At 58.8% G+C, this 19387-nt stretch overlaps 4 protein-coding genes across 4 annotated transcripts; 2 read left to right on the forward strand and 2 right to left on the reverse strand.

The window, feature by feature from the left end:
- Positions 1-1387: 1387 nt before the first annotated feature.
- On the reverse strand, positions 1388-6334 carry CMQ_2450 (cell polarity protein; the record flags this gene model as incomplete). The annotated part of the gene is made up of 4 exons (XM_014316408.1): positions 1388-5168; positions 5236-5512; positions 5564-5945; positions 6026-6334. 4 exons carry the CDS (start codon positions 6332-6334, stop codon positions 1388-1390), a joined length of 4749 nt encoding a protein of 1582 aa, XP_014171883.1.
- A 1721-nt stretch (positions 6335-8055) lies between these two features.
- Positions 8056-8403, forward strand: CMQ_2293 (uncharacterized protein; the record flags this gene model as incomplete). The annotated part of the gene is made up of 1 exon (XM_014316251.1): positions 8056-8403. One exon carries the CDS (start codon positions 8056-8058, stop codon positions 8401-8403), a length of 348 nt encoding a protein of 115 aa, XP_014171726.1.
- Positions 8404-10359: 1956 nt separating this feature from the next.
- Positions 10360-15383, forward strand: CMQ_2388 (meiotic regulator-interacting; the record flags this gene model as incomplete). Its single annotated transcript, XM_014316346.1, has 3 exons — positions 10360-10983; positions 11353-15119; positions 15170-15383. 3 exons carry the CDS (start codon positions 10360-10362, stop codon positions 15381-15383), a joined length of 4605 nt encoding a protein of 1534 aa, XP_014171821.1.
- Positions 15384-15887: 504 nt separating this feature from the next.
- Positions 15888-18771, reverse strand: CMQ_2377 (ribonucleotide reductase inhibitor; the record flags this gene model as incomplete). The annotated part of the gene is made up of 3 exons (XM_014316335.1): positions 15888-16816; positions 17072-18450; positions 18608-18771. 3 exons carry the CDS (start codon positions 18769-18771, stop codon positions 15888-15890), a joined length of 2472 nt encoding a protein of 823 aa, XP_014171810.1.
- Between the last annotated feature and the right edge of the window lie 616 nt (positions 18772-19387).

Raw genomic sequence — 19387 nt, forward strand, 5'->3', positions numbered from 1 at the left:
AGGACGGGGAGGCTTTGGGGGGGGGGGGGGGGGTGCGAGAGGACTCACGGAGAGAGCGAGTAGAAAAAAGACAGACAATTCCAAAAAGACGGTGAAACAGAGAAAGACAAGGAGCGTGAAGCAAAGCAGACCGATGGGCGTTGTTTGGAGAGTTGGATGCGAAGAGAATGTGCAGCTGGGAGCTGGAAACGAGAAGCGAGAGAGCGAGAGAGAGAGGGAGAAGCGAGTGACAATAGAATTACGGAGTATGGAGCCGGGAATTGGAAAAAACAGGGGCGGTCCGTCCAGTTTGGGGGAGGAAGTCTAGGCGTTCACGTAGCGTTCGCTGACTCGGACGGGACTGTAATACCGTATGGAGTCATGCAAAGCAGCACCATAGGAGACAGAGGCTTACAACATCGCAAGTCGCTTCAGGTCGTGCGTCGTCCGCAGATTGAGGCGGCTATGCCTTTACGACTTTACGACTCGGATGACTTGCACGAGAGGCCAAAGCAGCAGACGCTCTTTGTTGAATGCAAGCCGACAAATGGAGGCGTAAGACCCGTTTTCTTAGGTGCATTAGCGTCAAGAGGACAGCTCAAACGAGGAAGAAACAAAGAGCGGCAGAAATATGGTTACCATGTACTCCGTACAGAGTTAATCCCAAACAGATTGGGGGGGGATTTGGAAACAATTAAAATAAAACACCATCCGTCCCGGCAGGACCACCGCTGCGGAAATGGAGACAACCCGTGCAATTACGGCCTGCGCCCCTAATCCCACTGCAGCCTCAGGCATAAAATAGCATACATACTCCGTACTTCGTACCGTATCTTACGTCGTATCCTACAGTAGTCCGCCCCGCCTCCCGTACTTGTAAGATACAAAGTACTCCGTACTCCGTAGTGTCACTCCATATTAGCCGGAACTAGCGGCGGCGTTAGTTGCCCAGATCGGATGCCTCAGTCTTGGCCTCTCATCGAGAACGGCTGCTTGAATTGCATATAGTCGTACAGGAACAAAAAGACCAGTCGTCCGCAGGAAGAAAATCGGTAGTGTAACCCCCTCCCCCTTTTTATCGCTCATCATGTACGTATGGTGTTTGAACATGAATTGCATCCCAAACGCAATTCCAGAAATCCAACAAAAATGGAGAAGAAGCAGATGCGGCAGAGCCGACAAGATGGACGAGAATCGAAGAGAAAGAGAAAATGATAAGAGAAGGGGTAAAGAACAAGAAAACGGAAACATTAGCCACAAGTCAACAATCAGCAAATCAGCAAATCGGTAAACAAAAAAATCACAAAGATCACAAAGATCAGAGCTCAAAAATAGAGAAGCCCAAGAAACGCCCCGGGATCCCCCCTCTCGTCCACTGATTAGGTCGGGTGTCAGCTTGGCTGCCCACTCAGCTGTCCAGCCGCTTTCGCCAGTCCGCAAGGCTCTCGCTCAGCCCCAGTCCGCCGTCTTCCTTGCCGTCCTTTGTCGGCGACGACGATGCCGCCCTCCCGTTGTTGTTGCCACCGCCCGCGCCTCCATTGTCAAAATCGAACGCGTTGCTCAGCCGGTAGTTCTTGTTGGTCGCCTCCCAGTGGCTGCGCAGCGTCTCCAGCTCGTTGGCGAGATTGTCCAGCGCCGCGCTGTTGCGTGCCTCGCCGTACGTGCTGCCAGCCTCCGAGCTGTCCTGTCGTGCGTGTCCGAAACTGCCTCCTCCGAGCTGCCCGTTTGCTGCCATGGGCGCCAGGCCGCCTGCCGTGCCACCCAGTGTGCCGCCCAGTGTGCTTCCCAGTGTGCCGCGCTCTAGACCCGCTGCTGCTGCTGCTGCTGTTGAACCACCGCTGCCCGTCTTCAGGTCCCTGAACTGGTCCGGTCCGACGATGGTGATCTGCCGGCTCACTCGACGGTAGTTTCCCACCGACGACTCCACCTGGTCTAGCAGCATGCCCACCTTCATCTCGGCGTCTTGTGCTCGCCGCTCCAGCTGCGTGCTCTCCCGGTGCAGCTGCTCGTAGTCGTGTCGTGCTGATGCCAGTCGCGTCGTCGCCTCTTCGCCCGACCGTACCGCTGCATCGCGCTCGCGCTTCACCCCCTCCAGCTCTTGTCGCACCAGCTGCAGCTCGTTGCCCAGCTGCGCCTGTGCCAATTCCAGATCCGACTGCAGCGCCTCGACCTTCTCCGTCAGAGCAAGGCGCTCCGTCTCCCAGTCGGCCGGCATCGAGTTTCCACCGCCACTGCGCGCCCGCGTCTCCTCCAGCTCGTCCACTTCGGCCTTCAGTCGCATGTTCTCGGCCTTGTACCGTGTCAGCTGTTCCTGCAGCTGCTTCAGCATCTTCTCCGTGCCCTTCACATAGTGTACCGCTGACTGGTAGTCGTTTTCCAGCTGTGTCAGCTTGTCGCGGTACAGCGTCTCTGCCTCTGTCGCCTGTGCCGAATACAGCTGTTTGGTCTCCTCGTGGCCTGCCAACGCCGATGACAACTGTCGCTCTAGATTGCGGATCCGTGCCTCCTGCTCCGGCGAGCCCTCGCGAGGGCTGCCTCGGGGACGCGCCGAACTGGTCGGGCTGATGCCTCGCTCGCTCAGAATCTCCTTCAGCGTGTTGTGCTGCACCGTCACTGCGTTCGTCTCCAGCTGCTGGTGCGAGAGCTGGTGCTTCAGGTCGCTGCTGAGTGCCTGCAGCGTTTGTGTCTCTCGCAGCGCTCCCTGCAGCTGTCGCCGGATCGTCACGCCCTCGCGGCTGGCCTGCTCTTGGTATGCTTCTAGACCGGCAATCCGTTCTTCCGCCGACCGCAGTCTGTCCGATGCCGTGTCGGCATCCTGGTGGTGCTTCTTTGCCAGCACCTTGGCTGCCTCCAGCTGGCTCTGCAGCGCTGCGATGCGGTCCGTGTCCGCCTTGTTTGACGTGTTCGACAGGTCGCGGCTCTTCATCTTGTCCAGCCCGTTAACTATCGCCAGTCGGTGAGCGCGGGACTCGCTGGCATGTCTCTCCGCAAGCTCTTCGGTATCGCGTAGCCGCTGCGTCAGCGTCATCACCTCCACTGTGCGGCCTTCCAGCTCAGCCTTGACAGTGACCAGTTTCGCTTCGGCTTCCTCCCGTTGCGCTCGTTCCTGTAGTAGCTTCTGTTCCAGGACTGTCTTGATGTCGGCCGATGCCACCATGGCCTCACGCAAGGATTCGAACGAGTCGTCCGTCTCTTTTGCGTTACCGGCAGCGTCGTTGTATTGGCGTTCGAAATCCTCCTTCTCTATACGGAGCATCTCCAGAGCCGCTGCAGCCTCGACCGCCTTGACCGCTTCCTCGCGCGCTTCGTGCTGTGCACGGTGAAGCTCAGCCTTCAGGCCCTCCAGCTCGTACGACGTGTGCTGTTTGTAGCTCTCTAGCTCCGTCATTCGTCGCTGCGCAGCCGCCAGCGTGTCGTCTGCCAGCTTCCGTGACCGCTTCTCCGCGTCAGCTTCAGCCGATTTGCGGTCCAGTTGGGCTTGCAGCTCCTTCTGCGACGCCAAGGCCGTGGCGAGTTTGCGGCTGATGTCCGTCGCCCGGTCTGCAATATCGCGATCCCTGTCCAGCTGAGGTGTGCTCGCTGCGCTGCCAGTCCCGGTGTGCGCCGCCAGCTTGGCCTTGGCGTAGACAGCCTCCTGAATGGCAGCATCACGCTGCTTGTCGGCTTCTGCAATCTGCTTCGCAGCGAGAACTGCCTGCTTGTCGACTGACGCCTGCACGTTGGCCAGCTCCGTCCGCATCGCCAGAAGCGCTTCAATCAGGGGCTTGTCGTCGTCGTCAAACGTTTCGGAGCCACGTCCGTCAAGAAGGGGACTGAGGGATGCGTTTGACACGTAGCCCGCCTTTCGGGCCAGCTCGAGCTCGGAAGCGTACCAGGCGTTCCGGTTCCTCGCAGAATCCAGCTCCTTAAGGACGGCAACCGTCTGCGAATTGCGGTTAGACGACCGCCGCGCGAGCGGGTTGCCGCCACCTTGTCGGGCTGGCGGCGGTGGTGAAGACGGCCGGTTGACAGGGGCCTGTCTTACAGCCATATCCGCAGCATTGTCCATCGACATTTGTGCAGGCGGGCCTCTGGGTCGTGAGGCGACCGGGCTCGCTGCACCACCAGCTGCTGCTGCCGAAGCCATTGATCCTCCAGCCGCAGACGCCGCTCCTGTCACCTCGGGACCCGTTGCAACCGGCGGAGGCCTTGCGGACTGTGGTGCACCCGCAGGATCTCCCCTTGGACCTGGTCTCAGGCCTTGCGACAGTGGGGGCCGATTTCCGTTTTGTTGGAAGCCGTTGACATCCCGGGGACTGCCACGCATGCCAGGCGACTGGGCCGAGCCCGAGTTGCTTCGAGCAGGAGAGGCGGAATAGCCGCCGCGCTCTGCTGACGCATTTCGAGGTCGTCCCTGATTTGGAGGGTGAGGCTGATTCGGCTTTGGCAACTGTCCTTGGGGTGGCGATGTTGCTGGCGGCGATGGTCCTGCGGCCCTAGGCAGCTTGGACATTCCGTTGACGGGCGAGCTCGAGCCGTCGCCGGGGTTCGTGTCAAGTCCGTTGGGAGACTTGTAACCGTTGATGGGACTACCCACTCCACCAGGGCCACCAGGGCCACCAGGGCCACCACCTGGACCTCCAGGTGGAGGCCCCCCTGGAGGTCCCCCTGGGCCTCCCCCTGGACCCATTGGCCGTTTATGGTCGCCAGAGATTGGACCCTGAGAGCCGTCTCGAGGCTGCACGGCTCTGGTCGCATCGCTTGGTCGTCTCTGCCCGTTCGGTGGTCTGGTCCCGTTCGGCGGAATCTGAGCATCGTTCGGGTAGCGGATTTTGTTGGTATCAAGGAGATAGACGAGCGAAAGGTCGTTGACCGTGGTTGTGGCAGAACTTGGTTCGCCGCCTAGCACGGCAATGGACTTTCCGACGGCCGTCATGCTGTGCCCGGATCGAGGGGAAGGAGACGGCCCCATGTTCTGGAACGTATACCAACGACGGGAGGAGATCCGGAACGCGGCCAGGTCACCCAGGTCGGCTCCTTCCTCCGTCCGACCGCCAAAAACATACATTACGTCGTCGACCAGAGCGGCGGCATGGCCCTCCCGCTCGACGGGAATATAGCCGATGCAATCCAGCTGCGACCAGCTGTTCGTCACAGGGTCATAGCACCAGACGTCGTTGAACCACTGGAAGCCATTCGTACCTCCGAAGCTGTTGGACTGAAATTAGACGCGGTCCAGACAAAACACGAGCGCTAGACAGCCTGCAGTAGACTTACAGGTACATCTTGTCATTGTATGACACTATTGTGTGGTTGGTTCTTGCCGGGGGGATCTTGCCCTGAGCAGCCCCAGTCTCGTTGGGCACCAGTATCTCCCACCGGTTGTTCGGCATCTGGAGCTGGTTCAGATCGAACGCAGCAAGATCGTTCATGAAGAAGCCCTCAACCTGGCCGCCGAAGATGAAGATCTTGGATCCAAGGATGTTCAGCGTATGGCCGTACCGTCCGGAAGGACGTGGCCCTGCAGGGAGAGCTCGGGACCATTGCCTCGTGGCTGGACAGAGTCAGCCGATGGTGCGGTCGGAAAGGGGAGGCGAGCGCTTACATGTGTTTAGCAAGTAGAGGGTTTCGTCGAGGACGTCGGACTCGTCAATTTTTGTGTCACCCCCGTAGACAATGAACGCATTGCCGACAAGAAGACTTGCGTGGCCGACTCTCGGACTTGGGCCTTCAGACGTGGTAGCGAGCTGGTAGCACGACATGTTGCCGCCGGCCTCGATCATCCAGAGGTCACCCTTGACGGTCTGGCTGTTGGTCAAGCCGCCCATGACATAGATGTCACCCTCCTTCGACGCAGTGGAATTGACCGAGGCCCCATACCGAGGAAATGGGCTGACGGTTGACGAGGTGTATGTGAGGCGCCGTTGTGACCAGGGGTACAAGGACATGTTGGAACTGCCGACGGCTGGACCAGGGCCGTTGCGAAACTGAGGACAAATTGTCAGCACGGCTAAAGGAAAACGGCAACAGAGGAGCGGGAGCCGGGAGAGCACGCGTGTCAGCATACCTGGAGATCACCGGCCGGCGGTGGCTGGCCCTGAGCAGCTGCTGGTGCAGCCGTAAGGGGAGTCTGCTCAGCAACGGGCGGCCGGCGATTATTGACAGCTCGGTCTGGGCTGCCGGTGGCGTCGTTGTCGAGCGAGTTCAGGCTGCCGTTCGGGGTGGATCGTTGAAAGGGCTTTTCGTCTTTTGCTATCCGGGCGCCGATACTGGCGACGGACGACTGTTGCGAACCGGACGTTGGACCTTCGCGGCTGGTCAAGACACGATCCTTTTCCCGGTCCTGGTGCTTCTTGGACTTGAATAGAAACGCCATCGCGCCAGGGCGTGTGACACAACAGCGGCAGCAGCGTGACGACGCCGACAACGGAATATCGCGATGGCGGAGGTGTCGGAATCCGAGGACAGCCTGGCCGTGAAGCGGTCAACGCGTTGTGGCGAATTACACTGGACTGGGCGAAGACGGTTCAATAGCGACGGGAAGCATGGGTGAGCACGCGCGAAGGAGGACGGGAGGGTAGAGCGTGATCTCGTTTCGTGGTTGGATCGGTCGGGAAAGGACAGTCGGCACAGCGGCCGTTCGAGCGCGAAGACCTGGGACCTGGACTATCTGGTTGTAAGCAGACGGTCGCGGAAAAGGGCTGGCGAATAGGGCTGTAGGGGAGACGAACAGTAGTTGGCTGGCGATTAAGGAGGCTCGGCGCCCGTGTCAGACACAGAGGCTGGGAAGGCGGGCGTAGGGGGAGAGAAAGGAATGTGTTTGCTTGTAAGTGGTAGTGAGAGAAGGAAGGGGGCGAAACAACCGAAGCGAGAAATCGGCTCGGGGCTTTCAGGGCGCAGGCAGAGACGTGCAGAACAATGGGGGCAGAATCGGTGCAGCGAACCGGTGTCGGTTCGACAGTGCGTGGTCGTTGCAGTAGCGAGGTCGGCAAAAAGGGGTTGCGTTCGATCGGGGCTGCTGAAGATGGTAGGATTTGGGATGGAATGATGGATTTGTCGTCGCTTTCCCACCTCTATTTTTCCCGGGCAGGCTGTTAATTTTTGGGGCCCTGTACTTTTTTTTCCCTTTGGGGTGGACCCCTGACTGAGAAGGGAAAAAGCAAAGAAGGGGACGAAAAAGAAGGATAGGAGCGAGAGACAAGACGAAGCAGCCTAACGCGGACTAGTCGGCGCTGTCAGGAAGCGTTGTGGCGACGGTTTGGACGTGGCTAGGATTACTTTCGTAGTAAACATGGCGAGAACCAGGGGGCAGAATAGAAAAGGGGGAACGACCTGCCGATCCATTATGACGACGTGCTCCGTAATTGCTCGTATAATCGAGCTGGGCTTTTTTCTTCAAGAAAAGGCACCAGCAGCCCGCTATCAGGTATCTTACTTACCGCTATACAGTGAGTCCTCGCTGGCGGGAGGGCATCCTCTTGCTCTAGGCGATCGTTCTCCGCCTGTAAAATACAGAATAGTACCCTACGGAGTGCAAGTGTCTATTACTCCGACAAGGGCAGGAGCGAATAGGCAATGTTGCCAGCCTCCCCCGACCTCCTTTCCCTTTAGCAGACCGGTTTTGGCGTAGCCAATCGCTATATATGGCCCCGCCCTGTACTATTACCAGCGGTTTGCGAAACAATCATAGGGAAGAGGCTGGTTTTTAGTGGCCGGCTGTGGGGGCCAAGCATGCAACGGGTGGTGGCTGGCACGCCTTTCCAAGCTCTGGCGGCCGGTGAGAAACACCAATGAAATTCGTAGGCCTGCCTCGACCACACAACCAGCTGTAAAAAGTACGACTTACACGCCAGATAATCCTGTTGGGATTTACCCGAGATACACCACATGCCCCACGATGCGCCCCATCGTGCATTTGGGTGTGCATACTCTGTTGGTGGCCTTGCACTACGAGTACTCTTCACTCTTGCTTGTACTTTTTCTGCTCTTTGCTTGTCGCAGGCTGTCGCAGCAGGAGGAGATCTCTCCGTCGACAGACGGGGGCATTCTTGACTGAAGTCCTACAGGGACGCTGCATGCCAGCCGGAGGCGGGTTACATGGCGAGACATCTTGCCAGGACGGCCTGCCTGAACCGCTCAGCGCACGGAGTACTCCGTACTTTGTCTGTACCTGCAGGAGTGGGCCTGGCACAGCCGCTGCAGCAGTGCGGCTCGTCAGAACCGCCGGTTCCATGCGCCTCTGGGTGTTGCCACGGTGGCCACGGTGGCCATGATGGCCCGTTTGGCCGCCCGGTTGACCGGCCGGTCGATCCGAGCATGGACACGCCAGACAAGGCCATTTGCCGCAGGCAAGAGACCATCTCGGCCGTGCCGACATCACTCCAACATGCCGGGTTTTGCTCTACTCAGCAGCTAGCATACGGAGCACGGGTGTGCCTTGGCTAGCCAGGGCGTTAAATTAGCACTTGACTAGCCGCTCCGTTGGTCGCCGAATAGCACTAAAGCTACCCTTGTAAGATACTCGTGCACCTGCAAGCAAGAAACCGGCAGAGACGCAGTCTTGTCTTGAAAGTTTGATCGCACTGGCGGCTCCATCTGCTGGGACCAGGAGCCCGTCCTCGAAACATGTTCATCGTGTGTATCTCGCCATTGTTCTATTCGTAGCATGTTTAAGATTGCTCCTGGAGATGAAAGGAGTGCCGTCCCGTGCTTTGCGGCGTTGTATCGCCGCTCATCACAAAAAGGCCCCCCTGTCTTGCAGACGGTTGCCCAAAAATGTCCAAGAATGCTAAAACTATACTCCGTATCTGGCTGCCGTTGCACCCGGCAGCGAGCTCGCATCCCCGAGGAACCGTTTCAGAGCAGCTCTCTGCGGTATGATAGGACTCATGCGCACGGGACACCATCTCATGCAAGGCCGGCGATGGCATTCTGTGGAGAGACGATGTTCTCGCATGGCAACGTCGTCTTCGGCGGCCCCTTGTTACTATCTATGGAGCATCGAACCAGAGCCGCGAGCGGGCGTTGCACCCATGTCTTGGGACTTCATGTTGCCATCTGCAGACGTCTCCAAGCTGCTTGGCGAGGCTGCATCGAGGCTATGATTACGCGCTATCCAAGAGCACACTTGCGCTTCATCACGGCCACATGCAACCACCCGCCCGTTATGCGCTACTTTGCTCGGCGACCGTTGGTGCGAAATCTGCATGGTCGCTGTACATCTCTCTCGCTTCACAACCGCTGCGGCTGTGACAGTACTACTCGTAGTCAGGCGTGGCGAAACATGGATGTGTAGCTCCCGGAATATCAACCGCCTCACCTTGTGCCCACGGCTACCGTTACTATGTAATGGAAGATGCTGACATCTGCAGAATAGCACATTGTGCAAGAATTCGGTACTCGGCAAATTGTTGCGCAACGCTTTATCGACAAAACTACTAGCAAAATAATATCGTACAAATAGCAACTTTCAATAATAAGCTAAAGCAAACAGTGATCCGGCTACCATCTAGATCGTGATCATTGTAGAGTATTCCCAGTTTTCGTAACAGCCTCATCCTTCAAAAAGGAAGCGACACATCTAGTGACAACGGAATCAGACTGTAGAAGCCAGTCTCTCCAAAGAAGCAGCGAGATGGCAGGAAAGCGTTAGTCATAATGTTCTCAATAGGCGGTGAAGGAGCTTGTCCCACGCGAATTCCAAGGTCATGCGTCGGCCTGGAGAAGCTAGCGGCTGCACCATCATCACAGTGTTAATACACTACATATCTACCGCATGTTCTATGCTACGGATCTGATGTACCGGCTTATCGGTTACGCTAAGAGCAAAGCTGCTCTCCTTCTGCCCATTGATCAAAGGATCAAAGAAATCGGCTTACGGATCGCCCTGTTATTTTCCACATCAACAGCACGCCGCAGTCCGCGACGTCCCATGCGAAGCCCACTGCACAGCAACGCTGCACCGCTCCTGTCGAGGTAAATTGGACCGGGTCCCCCTCTCGTCTCTGCTCTTGTCGGAGGTGCTTTCGGCCTCCCCTCACTCAGCCGTGGCGATTTGGTATTTTTTCACCTCTGTCTCAGCCCGAAGCATCTTGAAACAGAGCAGACGGAAGACGCGAGGAAATAAAGCACGAAGGACGACTCCAAAAAGGTGCCACATGTCTCAGCGATACTGACGCGTTTCTCAAAGGCAGGATTCGTTTTGCGCGGCTCTGCAACGGGCGCTCAACGAGTTGCCTCGCCGTTTGATAGAGCAACGAACACTCAGCATCCAATTTCAGCAAACGGGCATCGAGCACACCGCGACCAGATGCAGAGCATCTGACCCGCACAGTCACTCGTCTGCACCGGCGCTTCTGGGTAATTCCCTTCTGAGTGCTGCTGCTTCTCACCGCCACCGTCATGACGGCGCTCACAGCGCAGCAGAACAGCAGCAATCGACCGTCGCCGCTTGACGGCCGCCTCTCTTCGTCTCCCCACAACGTGCCGCACTTCAGGTCGGCCTCTGTCGCACACCCAGCTGCCCGAGGCAGCTCCGGGGCGTCAATGCCTTCCAAAACCGAGACGACCCGCGCGGTGTCGTCGGGCGTGGTGAACCCTCTGGGTGCCCACCGAGTTGTCATTACGCAGACAACAACGACGGGCGAGCCAGGCGGCAGCGCTCGTCTTGCTACGTCTAGTCCTGCCGCCCAGTCGTCAGCTGCTCTGGGCGCCAAGATGCCGGCCTCGTCCGACCGTCTTGCTCCTGTCGGTGGCGATACCGAGTCCGATCGAGACTTTGCCGACCGGCAGCAGCAGCTGCGGGAACGAGAGCGGAATCACCGCCGTGTGGGCAGCAAAACGGGCGGATCCCGGCCTGCCGCTGCCCGGCCGTCGCTCATGCGGTCTAAAAGTGACGTCGCCCGGCCCGTGGAAAACAGCCCAGAGCTGCCTGATACCCTAGACGGAGAAGTCAGCCGCTGGGGGGCCCGCCACGGCTTTGAGGACCACTACCAGTCGGAGGACATCATCTCGCATTTGGCCAGTGTAAGTGATGTCGTCTTCGAATTGCTTTTGTTGCTTTTGTTGCCTTGTGTTTGGCAGCAGGCTGTGAGACCGTGTGACTCGACAGCCGTCTGTCTCCGTGCTACTAGCTGGCAAGTCGCTGCCTAAAGGACTGTTGCGTAGCTTCTCTGCTCCTGCCTGCCAGCTGTCGGCGCTCTTTCCTTTCTCGTGGCCCTTGAGTGATGCGCTTTCCCCACGTCCGAGCTCTGATTTCTACACGCACGTCTTCCTTCTTCCACATCACAGAGGACGTTTCACAGCGGCCAGGCATGGTTGGCTGAGAACATATCTCGTGTGTGTTGTTGTGCCTTTGTCGGCTCTCCGCTAACCACATGTTCATGCGTCGTTCAGAACTGGTACATGTACTTTACCGACAAGCGGCACGAGTCGAACGGAAGGCCACACGAGCCGACGTTTGAGCTGCAGGACTGGCGTATGCGCGACAGACTTAAGACCGTCTCGGCGGCGATTGCAGTCTGCCTTAACATTGGCGTGGAACCGCCAGACCAGCTGCGGACAAATCCCGGAGCCAAGTTGGAGGCATGGCAGGACCCAACGGTGCCTCCTGTGCAAAAGGCGCTCGAGAACATCGGCAAGGCCCTCCAGAGCCAGTACGAGACTCTTGCGATCCGCACACGCTACAAGCAGTACCTAGACCCCTCGGTGGAAGAGACTAAGAAGTTTTGCATCTCGCTGCGGCGCAGCGCCAAGGACGAGCGCGTATTGCTGCATTACAACGGTCACGGTGTGCCGAAGCCTACGGCGTCTGGTGAGATCTGGGTCTTTAATAAGAACTACACTCAGTACATACCCGTTTCGCTGTACGACCTGCAACAGTGGCTGCAGGCACCGACCATCTTTGTCTGGGACTGCTCGGAGGCCGGCAACATCCTGAGCAACTACCACCGCTTTGTGGAGAAGCACGAACAAGAAGAACAGGATGCCGCAAAGGCCGACCCAAATTACGAGAAGACAAACTACCGGCCGTACATCCATCTTGCGGCTTGTGCTGTGAAGGAGAACCTGCCGACTAATCCGCTCATTCCAGCGGACATCTTCAGCTCCTGTCTCACGACACCAATCGAGATGGCGCTCTGGTTCTTTGTGCAGCAGAATCCGCTCAAGACAAGCTTGACCCCAGAGCGCGCCAAGAAGTTACCCGGACGCCTGCAGGAACGGCGTACGCCTCTTGGTGAGCTTAACTGGATCTTCACCGCCATCACCGACACCATTGCCTGGACGACTCTGCCACGCCATTTGTTCCGGAAGTTCTTCCGACAGGACCTCATGGTGGCGGCGCTCTTCCGGAACTTCCTTCTTGCACAGCGGATCATGTCCGTGTACAACTGCCACCCCCAGTCGTACCCAGAGCTTCCGGACACGCGTCAGCACCCGCTGTGGGCCAGCTGGGATCTGGCGGTTGATCAGGCTCTCGGCCAGCTCCCCATGCTCGAGAGACGGGAAACGGACAATATCGAATACGAATACCAGAACTCGACCTTCTTCACCGACCAGCTGACGGCGTTTGAGGTGTACTTGACACGAGGCGACGCGATGCTGCAAAGGCCCCCGGACCAGCTCCCCGTCGTACTGCAGGTGCTGCTTAGTCAACAACACCGTGTGCGTGCCCTCATTCTCCTTGGGCGCTTCCTCGATCTGGGCCCCTGGGCCGTACAGCTCGCTCTCAGCATTGGGATCTTTCCCTATGTGTTGAAGCTTCTCCAGTCTGCTGCGTCTGAGCTGAAGCCGGTGATGGTGTTCATTTGGACGCGTGTGCTAGCCGTTGACATTTCCTGCCAGCAGGACCTCATTAAGGACAGTGGGTACAACTACTTCGCATCCATCCTCAAGCCGTCGGAGGGCCTCCCTGTGGTCAACACGGACGAACACAAGGCCATGTGCGCGTTCATTCTGGCCATGCTTTGCAAGGGCTACAAGCCGGGTCAGACAGTGTGCAACCAGACGGACATCATGACGTTTTGCCTGATCCATCTGCGAAACGAGGAAAACCCGCTTCTGCGGCAGTGGTCATGCCTCTGCATCAGCCAGTTGTGGCAGGATCTTCCGGAGGCGAAATGGCGCGGCATCCGAGAGAATGCTCCCTTGAAGCTCTCGTACCTGGCAAAAGACAGTATCTGCGAGGTTCGCACGGCCATGCTCCATGCTATGACGACACTGCTGGGCATACCGGAGCTGACCGACGAGGTGGCCCGTGTTGAGGAGTCGATAGCCTGGACGGTGCTTGATCTGACCAACGACGGCAGTCCGCTTGTGCGCAAAGAGCTGCTGGTGTTCATGTCCCACTTCCTGCTGCGGTACGAGAGCAGGTTTCTGGTTGCCGCATACGAGCATCTGCAGGAAGAGAAAGAACACCTTACTTTCCCGCCCGAAAACACATCTTCGGGCTACAAGACGGGACTCCACCATGTCGGTCCGGAGAACCGCAACCGTGACGGCACGGCAAAGGAGCGCGCTCACGGGCTGTCACAGAGCACGATTTTCGCGACCTACTGGAAGCACATCCTGATCCTCTCTGTCGATCCCCATCCCGAAGTGCAGTCGCACGCTATGACCATTATCGACTATGCCCAAGAGATGCTGCTTCACTCGGTCGTTGGCGCCTACGCACAGACCCTCATGGATGAGATCGAAAGAAAACACCGACGTCTATCGAGGTCAGGTCCCCGGAACAGCTCAACCCTTATGGCAAGTGTTTCGGACCTCGGCAGCAATAGCCTCAGCGGCAGCACAAACTGTATCGGGAGTGGCGCCGGTAACGGAGCTGGTCCGCTCGGCAACGGAAACACGAACGGCAACATGTCGCCTCAGCCGTCGCCAGGCCTTCTGCGGCGGACGGTCAGCACGCTTTTCTCGCCCTTTTTTGGCAGCGACGGGCCGGGTGCCGGCCAAGCATCGGCTGGCATGCCGACAGGACCGTCCGGACTTGAGGCACCAATGTCGCCGGGGCTGCTGCGATCGTCTTCGACGTTTCAGCGAGGTTCTGGCAGAACACGTGGGCTATTCGGGCCCGATCGTGCTTCTGCGCCGCCGGAAGACAGCGAGCGGGAAACAACAATGTCTGCGTACAACGTGGCCAAAGAGCCGGTGTCGCCTGGTTTTGAGCAGCGAGCGGCAACGGACGTGCCTTGTTTGCCGCTGGTAAGCACGTTCTTGGAATGGTCGACAGAGTACTTCCGCGAGCCACAGATGCGAGCGATGGAAGCCGAGGAGCCGGGCAGCACAGAGTACAACGAGCGGCTGTGGCGGCGATCGCGAAACGAGGGGATCCTGCGGGAAACACAGCCACAGAAGCCGTTTGCGGGATCCCACAAGTGGAACAACCAGCTGGGAATCATCAACAACGGGTCGCAGCCGTCACGGATGACGTTCCATCAGTTTGAGGACCACCTGGCAGTGGCGGACGATGGAAACACGATTCAGATCTGGGACTACAAGCGACAGGGTCGACTGAGCCGATTTTCCAATGGCAACCCGCCGGGATCGCGAATCAGCGACATGAAGTTCATCAACGAGGACGACCAGGCGTTCCTGATGGCGGGATCGTCAGACGGCGTGCTGCGGGTGTACCGACGCTACGACAGTGACAAGCAGGTGGAGCTGGCAACGGCATGGCGGGCGCTGACGGACATGGTGCCGAGCAACGTGCACGCGGGCATGGTCTTTGACTGGCAGCAGGTGACGGGCAACGTGCTGGTGGCAGGCGACGTGCGGGTGATCCGGGTGTGGAACGCAGGCCACGAGTCGTGCGTGACGGACATCCCGGCACGATCGGGATCGTGCGTGACGTCGCTGACGAGCGACCAGATGACGGGCAACATGTTTGTGGCCGGATTTGGCGACGGAGCGGTGCGGGTGTTTGACACGCGGCTGCGACCTCAGGAGGCGATGGTGCGCAAGTGGAAAGACGACGCAGACCGGGTTTGGATCAAGAGCGTGCACATGCAGCGTGGCGGCCAGCGGGAGCTACTGTCGGCAGCACGCGACGGCAAGGTGAAGCTGTGGGACATTCGTAGCGACCATCCGCTGCGAGTGATGCAGACGACGGGACAGACATTGCGGACAGCCAGCACGCATGAGCATCTGCCGGTATTTGCGATGTGAGTATTGGTTCATTCCCCCATACACGTATCATGCTAACACTGCACAGAGGCACATCGTCTCGGGAGGTCAAGGTGTACAACTTTGACGGACGAGAACTGTCCCGGCTGGAGCCATATTCGGGCTTTCTGCAGAGCCGCAGCACGCCCATCTCGGCGACGGCATTCCACCCTCACCAGGTGACGCTGGCATGTGCTGCACGGGGCGACTACCACATCAATCTTTTCAGCTGCTCGCAGGAGCGGGCCGTTGCAGCGGAGTGACACAAAGGGGGCCGCGGCAGATGTTCATGATGGGTGATGGGCAACGGGCTGTCTGGCTTGGCAAGGACGGCATCAGCAGTAATGGCACCATGGATGGTTATGTCTGTTTTTGGAGTGATAATGCACAGCTCCGCGTCCTCGGCTCCACGGCTCTGCTGCCGTTATGAGACGGAGGAAAGCTGCAGACTGCGGCAGGCTGTAAGTTATGGAGTAATACGGTAATGACAGAAAGTAAGTGTGTATCGATATCGGGTGTCTGCATGCTCATTTGTGCCATAAGTAGTATACAATACGAGTAGTAGACATAATCAAAGCATAGTGCACTGAAGATTTGTACGTGCCAATTGAATCCCATTGATTGGGCAGCAGTGTATAATCTGACGGCCCTAGACAAAAATACAGAACCCAGTGTCCAACGCCTCAGCCATTGCCGTATGCCGCAAACGGGTCACGTGACCCCAGTCCAATAAAAAGCCCTCGTTCAAGCTGCCACACGCTCGCTGTTCAGACGCCGTCCAAGTCCATGTCTGGTTGGCCAGCCCAGGTGCTGGCGTCGAGGAAGGGGGCCTCGTCAAAGTCGTCGGCGCCGTTGACGTTTTCCTGGCCGACGATCCGGACGTCGGCTCGACCTGCTTTGGAGAAGCAGAGCAGGGTCTGGGTCTGGGGCAGTCGTCTTCGCGGCACGGCCAGCAGGCGTCGGTTCTGTGGAATGGAGCCGGTGGTGCTCCAGGCCGCCGGGCGGTCTTCGTTGACGTCGTCGTCGTCATCGTCGTCGTCCGACGGGCTGCCGTACAGACGCTTGCGCGTGGCCGGTGGCGGGCACAGGTCCATGCCGTCGTCCGACGACACCGTCTCCTGGCTGCTGGTCAGGCTGGGCGGCTCGACCGGATCGACCGGATCGACGTCGCGGTGGCCGGACAGCTCGTCGCCCTCGTCGGCCGTCGACAACGACTGCACGCCCAGCCCGCCGACCCGGTGGATGCCGCAGAACGGAAGCAGCTCGCGCTGTGCAGCAGCCGACAACCCGCCCGCATGTCCGTGTCCGGGTCCGTGTCCGTGTCCGGGTCCGTGTCTCGCTGCTGGCCATAGTTCCTTGCCCGTCTTGTAGCCCTCGGGCACGGACTTGCGCACGCGCATGCCGACGGCCAAAAGGTCGGCCTGCACGGACGGCGGCAGAGACGCGACCGACGCCGCAGACCGGCTGCCGTCGTCGTGGCTGCTGTGCGTGGCCGCACGCACGGCCGTCGCTTCGTCGTCGCAGACAAAAAAACTGGTAATGTGGCGCTGCGCCGGATCGCTGGCTGCGCCCGCAAAGGGTCGCTTGGTGCGGTGCGTCGGCATGGTCGCAGCCTGTCTGCTCGGTGTGCTTCGCTCGTCCGGGAGCGGTTGGCTTAGGCTTTGCTTGTCTTGGGGCCTGGACCGGTTGCAGACGGCTGACAAAAAGTAGGATGGAAAGTGGGAAGCAGCAGATGAAAGCAGGAAAGCCAATGGCTGCAAGGTTGAGTGGCTGGCAAGGCGTTTGTCCGAAAGAGGACTAGGGCCAATTAAAGTGAGCGCGTTCGCGTCGCGTCTTACATTCATGTGCCGTCTGTCACGCGACAGCTTCGAACCAACTGGAGATTATATAAGCATACAATTAAAAAGTATCTTCTATGCTGTTCATGCTGCCCGACTTGTCGGCCACGGACTGCGAAAGGCTAGCAGGTCTCTCTGCCCATAGAACTCGCCTGCCACTGCCAGCACCATCTCCAGTGTTGCCCTCTGGTACATGTCGACATCGACAGCGTTGTCCAGGTCTTCGAGGGTGACTGGTTTGGTTGGTTCGCCTTTTGCAGTCTCCACCTCTGTTCCTGCTTCAGGTTCTGACTCCACGTCCATGGCAATATCCTCTGCCTCGTCCTCGTCTTCTTTCACCTCACTCTCTCTGTCCTCCCCCCCTCCGTCCTCCACCTCGCCCTCTTCCACGTCGTAGCTCAGATGTGCCAGCCGCATCACCGCCTGCTTCGCCACGTCCCGGATGTAGCCCACCTCCACGTACCCGAGCTCGCCCCGATCGGGCAGCCGTGCCAGCACCGCCCACAGCCACCGGCTCGTGCGGTCATCCATGTCGAGCCCGGCCGGCTGCCCATCCTTCTGGTCGTGCCGGCCACGTCCCGGCTTGCTGTTGTTGCTGCCGGCCAGCCAGCGGGCAAACCGGCCCGACCGCGACGACCGCGACGACCCTGACCCGCCGACCAGCAGGCCGCGCAGCAGCACGCGCAGCAGCCGGAATGCGCTGACCCGGTCCATGGCCGCCATCTGGGCAGGCAGCGGGTCTGTCGTCTGCAGCAGCAGCAGCCAGCGCGCATACGCGCCCGATCGTGTGCTGAGCGGCGCCACCGCTGTGTCGTGGCCGGCCGGCAGCGTCGCCACTGCCTCGGCCGGCGGCACCTGCTGCAACAGCGTGCGCAGCTCACCGAACCGCCGGAGCAGCTGCTCGCGGAAGACCGCGCTGAAGCGTGCCGTCTCCGCGTCGACGCCCCCTCCGACAGATCCGTCCAGCTGCCCGAAAGCCTCTCTCCCGTGACCTTGACCGCCCAACGCTGCCGGCTCGGGCGCCGCCGTGTAGGCCCCGTTCTGGTAGTAGCCGCGGCTGTCTCCCACGCCGTTTTCGTAGAGACAGTGGTCGTAGTAGTGCTGGCGTCGGCTCCCCTCGGTTTCGTTTTCGTTTTCGTGGCATTGGCCTTCTTCGCCGTCTTCCGCTTCTGCTTCTGCTTCTGCTTCTGCTTCTGCCTCCTCGCCTTCCTCGGCCTCTCCTCCCTTGTCCTCGGCCGCTGCTGCCACGACTGCCATTTCACTTTCGTCGTCGTACGACAGCTCTGCCGGTGCGCCTTTCTGGCCTGACAGGCACGGCCTCTTGGCCGCGCTCTGGCCGTCGTCCTGCTCGTCCCAGTGACGGCGTCGTCGCCGCCGCTTCTGCTTCGATACGCCACTCCCCTCCACCATCGAGTCCGTCACGTGTCGTGGGAAGGCCTGTGGTCCATGTCGGGGCGCGATCATCACGTGGGGAATCTTGCCAGCTTCCGCTCTGTCGGCCACCAAAGCAAGATCAGTAAAACCATTTGTTTACGTCGGTATTCGGCTGCACGGAGAGATATAAAGGGAACAGAGGAAAAAGTCTCAGCCAACTGCACTGTCACACGCCGTCTTCGCTCGAAACAAGGGGCACGCTGGTGATAGCTTACCGTACGAGACGCAAATAGTCCAGAGCTTCCTGCTCGTCTTCGACGTCGAGATCCTCATCTGCGATCGCCGTCGCCTGGCCTGCGATTCCAAAGACACTGCGCTGTCCATATGTCGGGTCGACTGCCGACACTGAGTCGCGGCCTGTTGCCCAGCCGGAAGCCATACTTGCGGCCGTTGTCGTGCTTTGGTGGTGTACTCAGTAAAGTTAAGAGATGTCGAAGAAGCTTGCATTTTATTAGTGGGTCGTTGTTGTAAAACATGCTGGCGCCTGCTGAGATTCACTTGGCTCCACTATGCAGCAGCGACCAATCTACGCTTGGCATCGTACAAGGGGCCAACAAGCCTCAATCACTCTACACGCGACAGATCACAACGGGAGGTCTGGGCCAAACAACGTCTGGGCTAGTGATTTAGTAGATTTTCTTTCTTTATTTTTTTTGTTTGATGCAAGATATCCGGATCCTAAACGCCCCTATATACTTTTGGTCGTTTTTTATGAGGTGATTGTTGGCTCCATCTTCTATCCGCTGGTAGTGACGTTCATCTTCATGTCCGGCCAAGGGCGAGAATCGGTTCGGTTCGGTCGTTAGGGGCGGGGTCGGTCCCCGGAGGTGATGTCGAGGACCGTAGGAGTGTGCCGCGTGCGTCCGGGCAGAGCGACACGGCACAGGAAACGAATAGGAAAAAAAGAATAAGAGAAAGGGTCCAACCCAACCCGCCGGCCTTCACCTGTTTCCTCGATCCAATGCCCAGCCGATTCCCTGCCACATGGCCGTGAG

The sequence above is a fragment of the Grosmannia clavigera genome (genome assembly GCF_000143105.1).
Source record: "Grosmannia clavigera kw1407 unplaced genomic scaffold GCSC_156, whole genome shotgun sequence".
Lineage (NCBI taxonomy): Eukaryota > Fungi > Ascomycota > Sordariomycetes > Ophiostomatales > Ophiostomataceae > Leptographium > Leptographium clavigerum.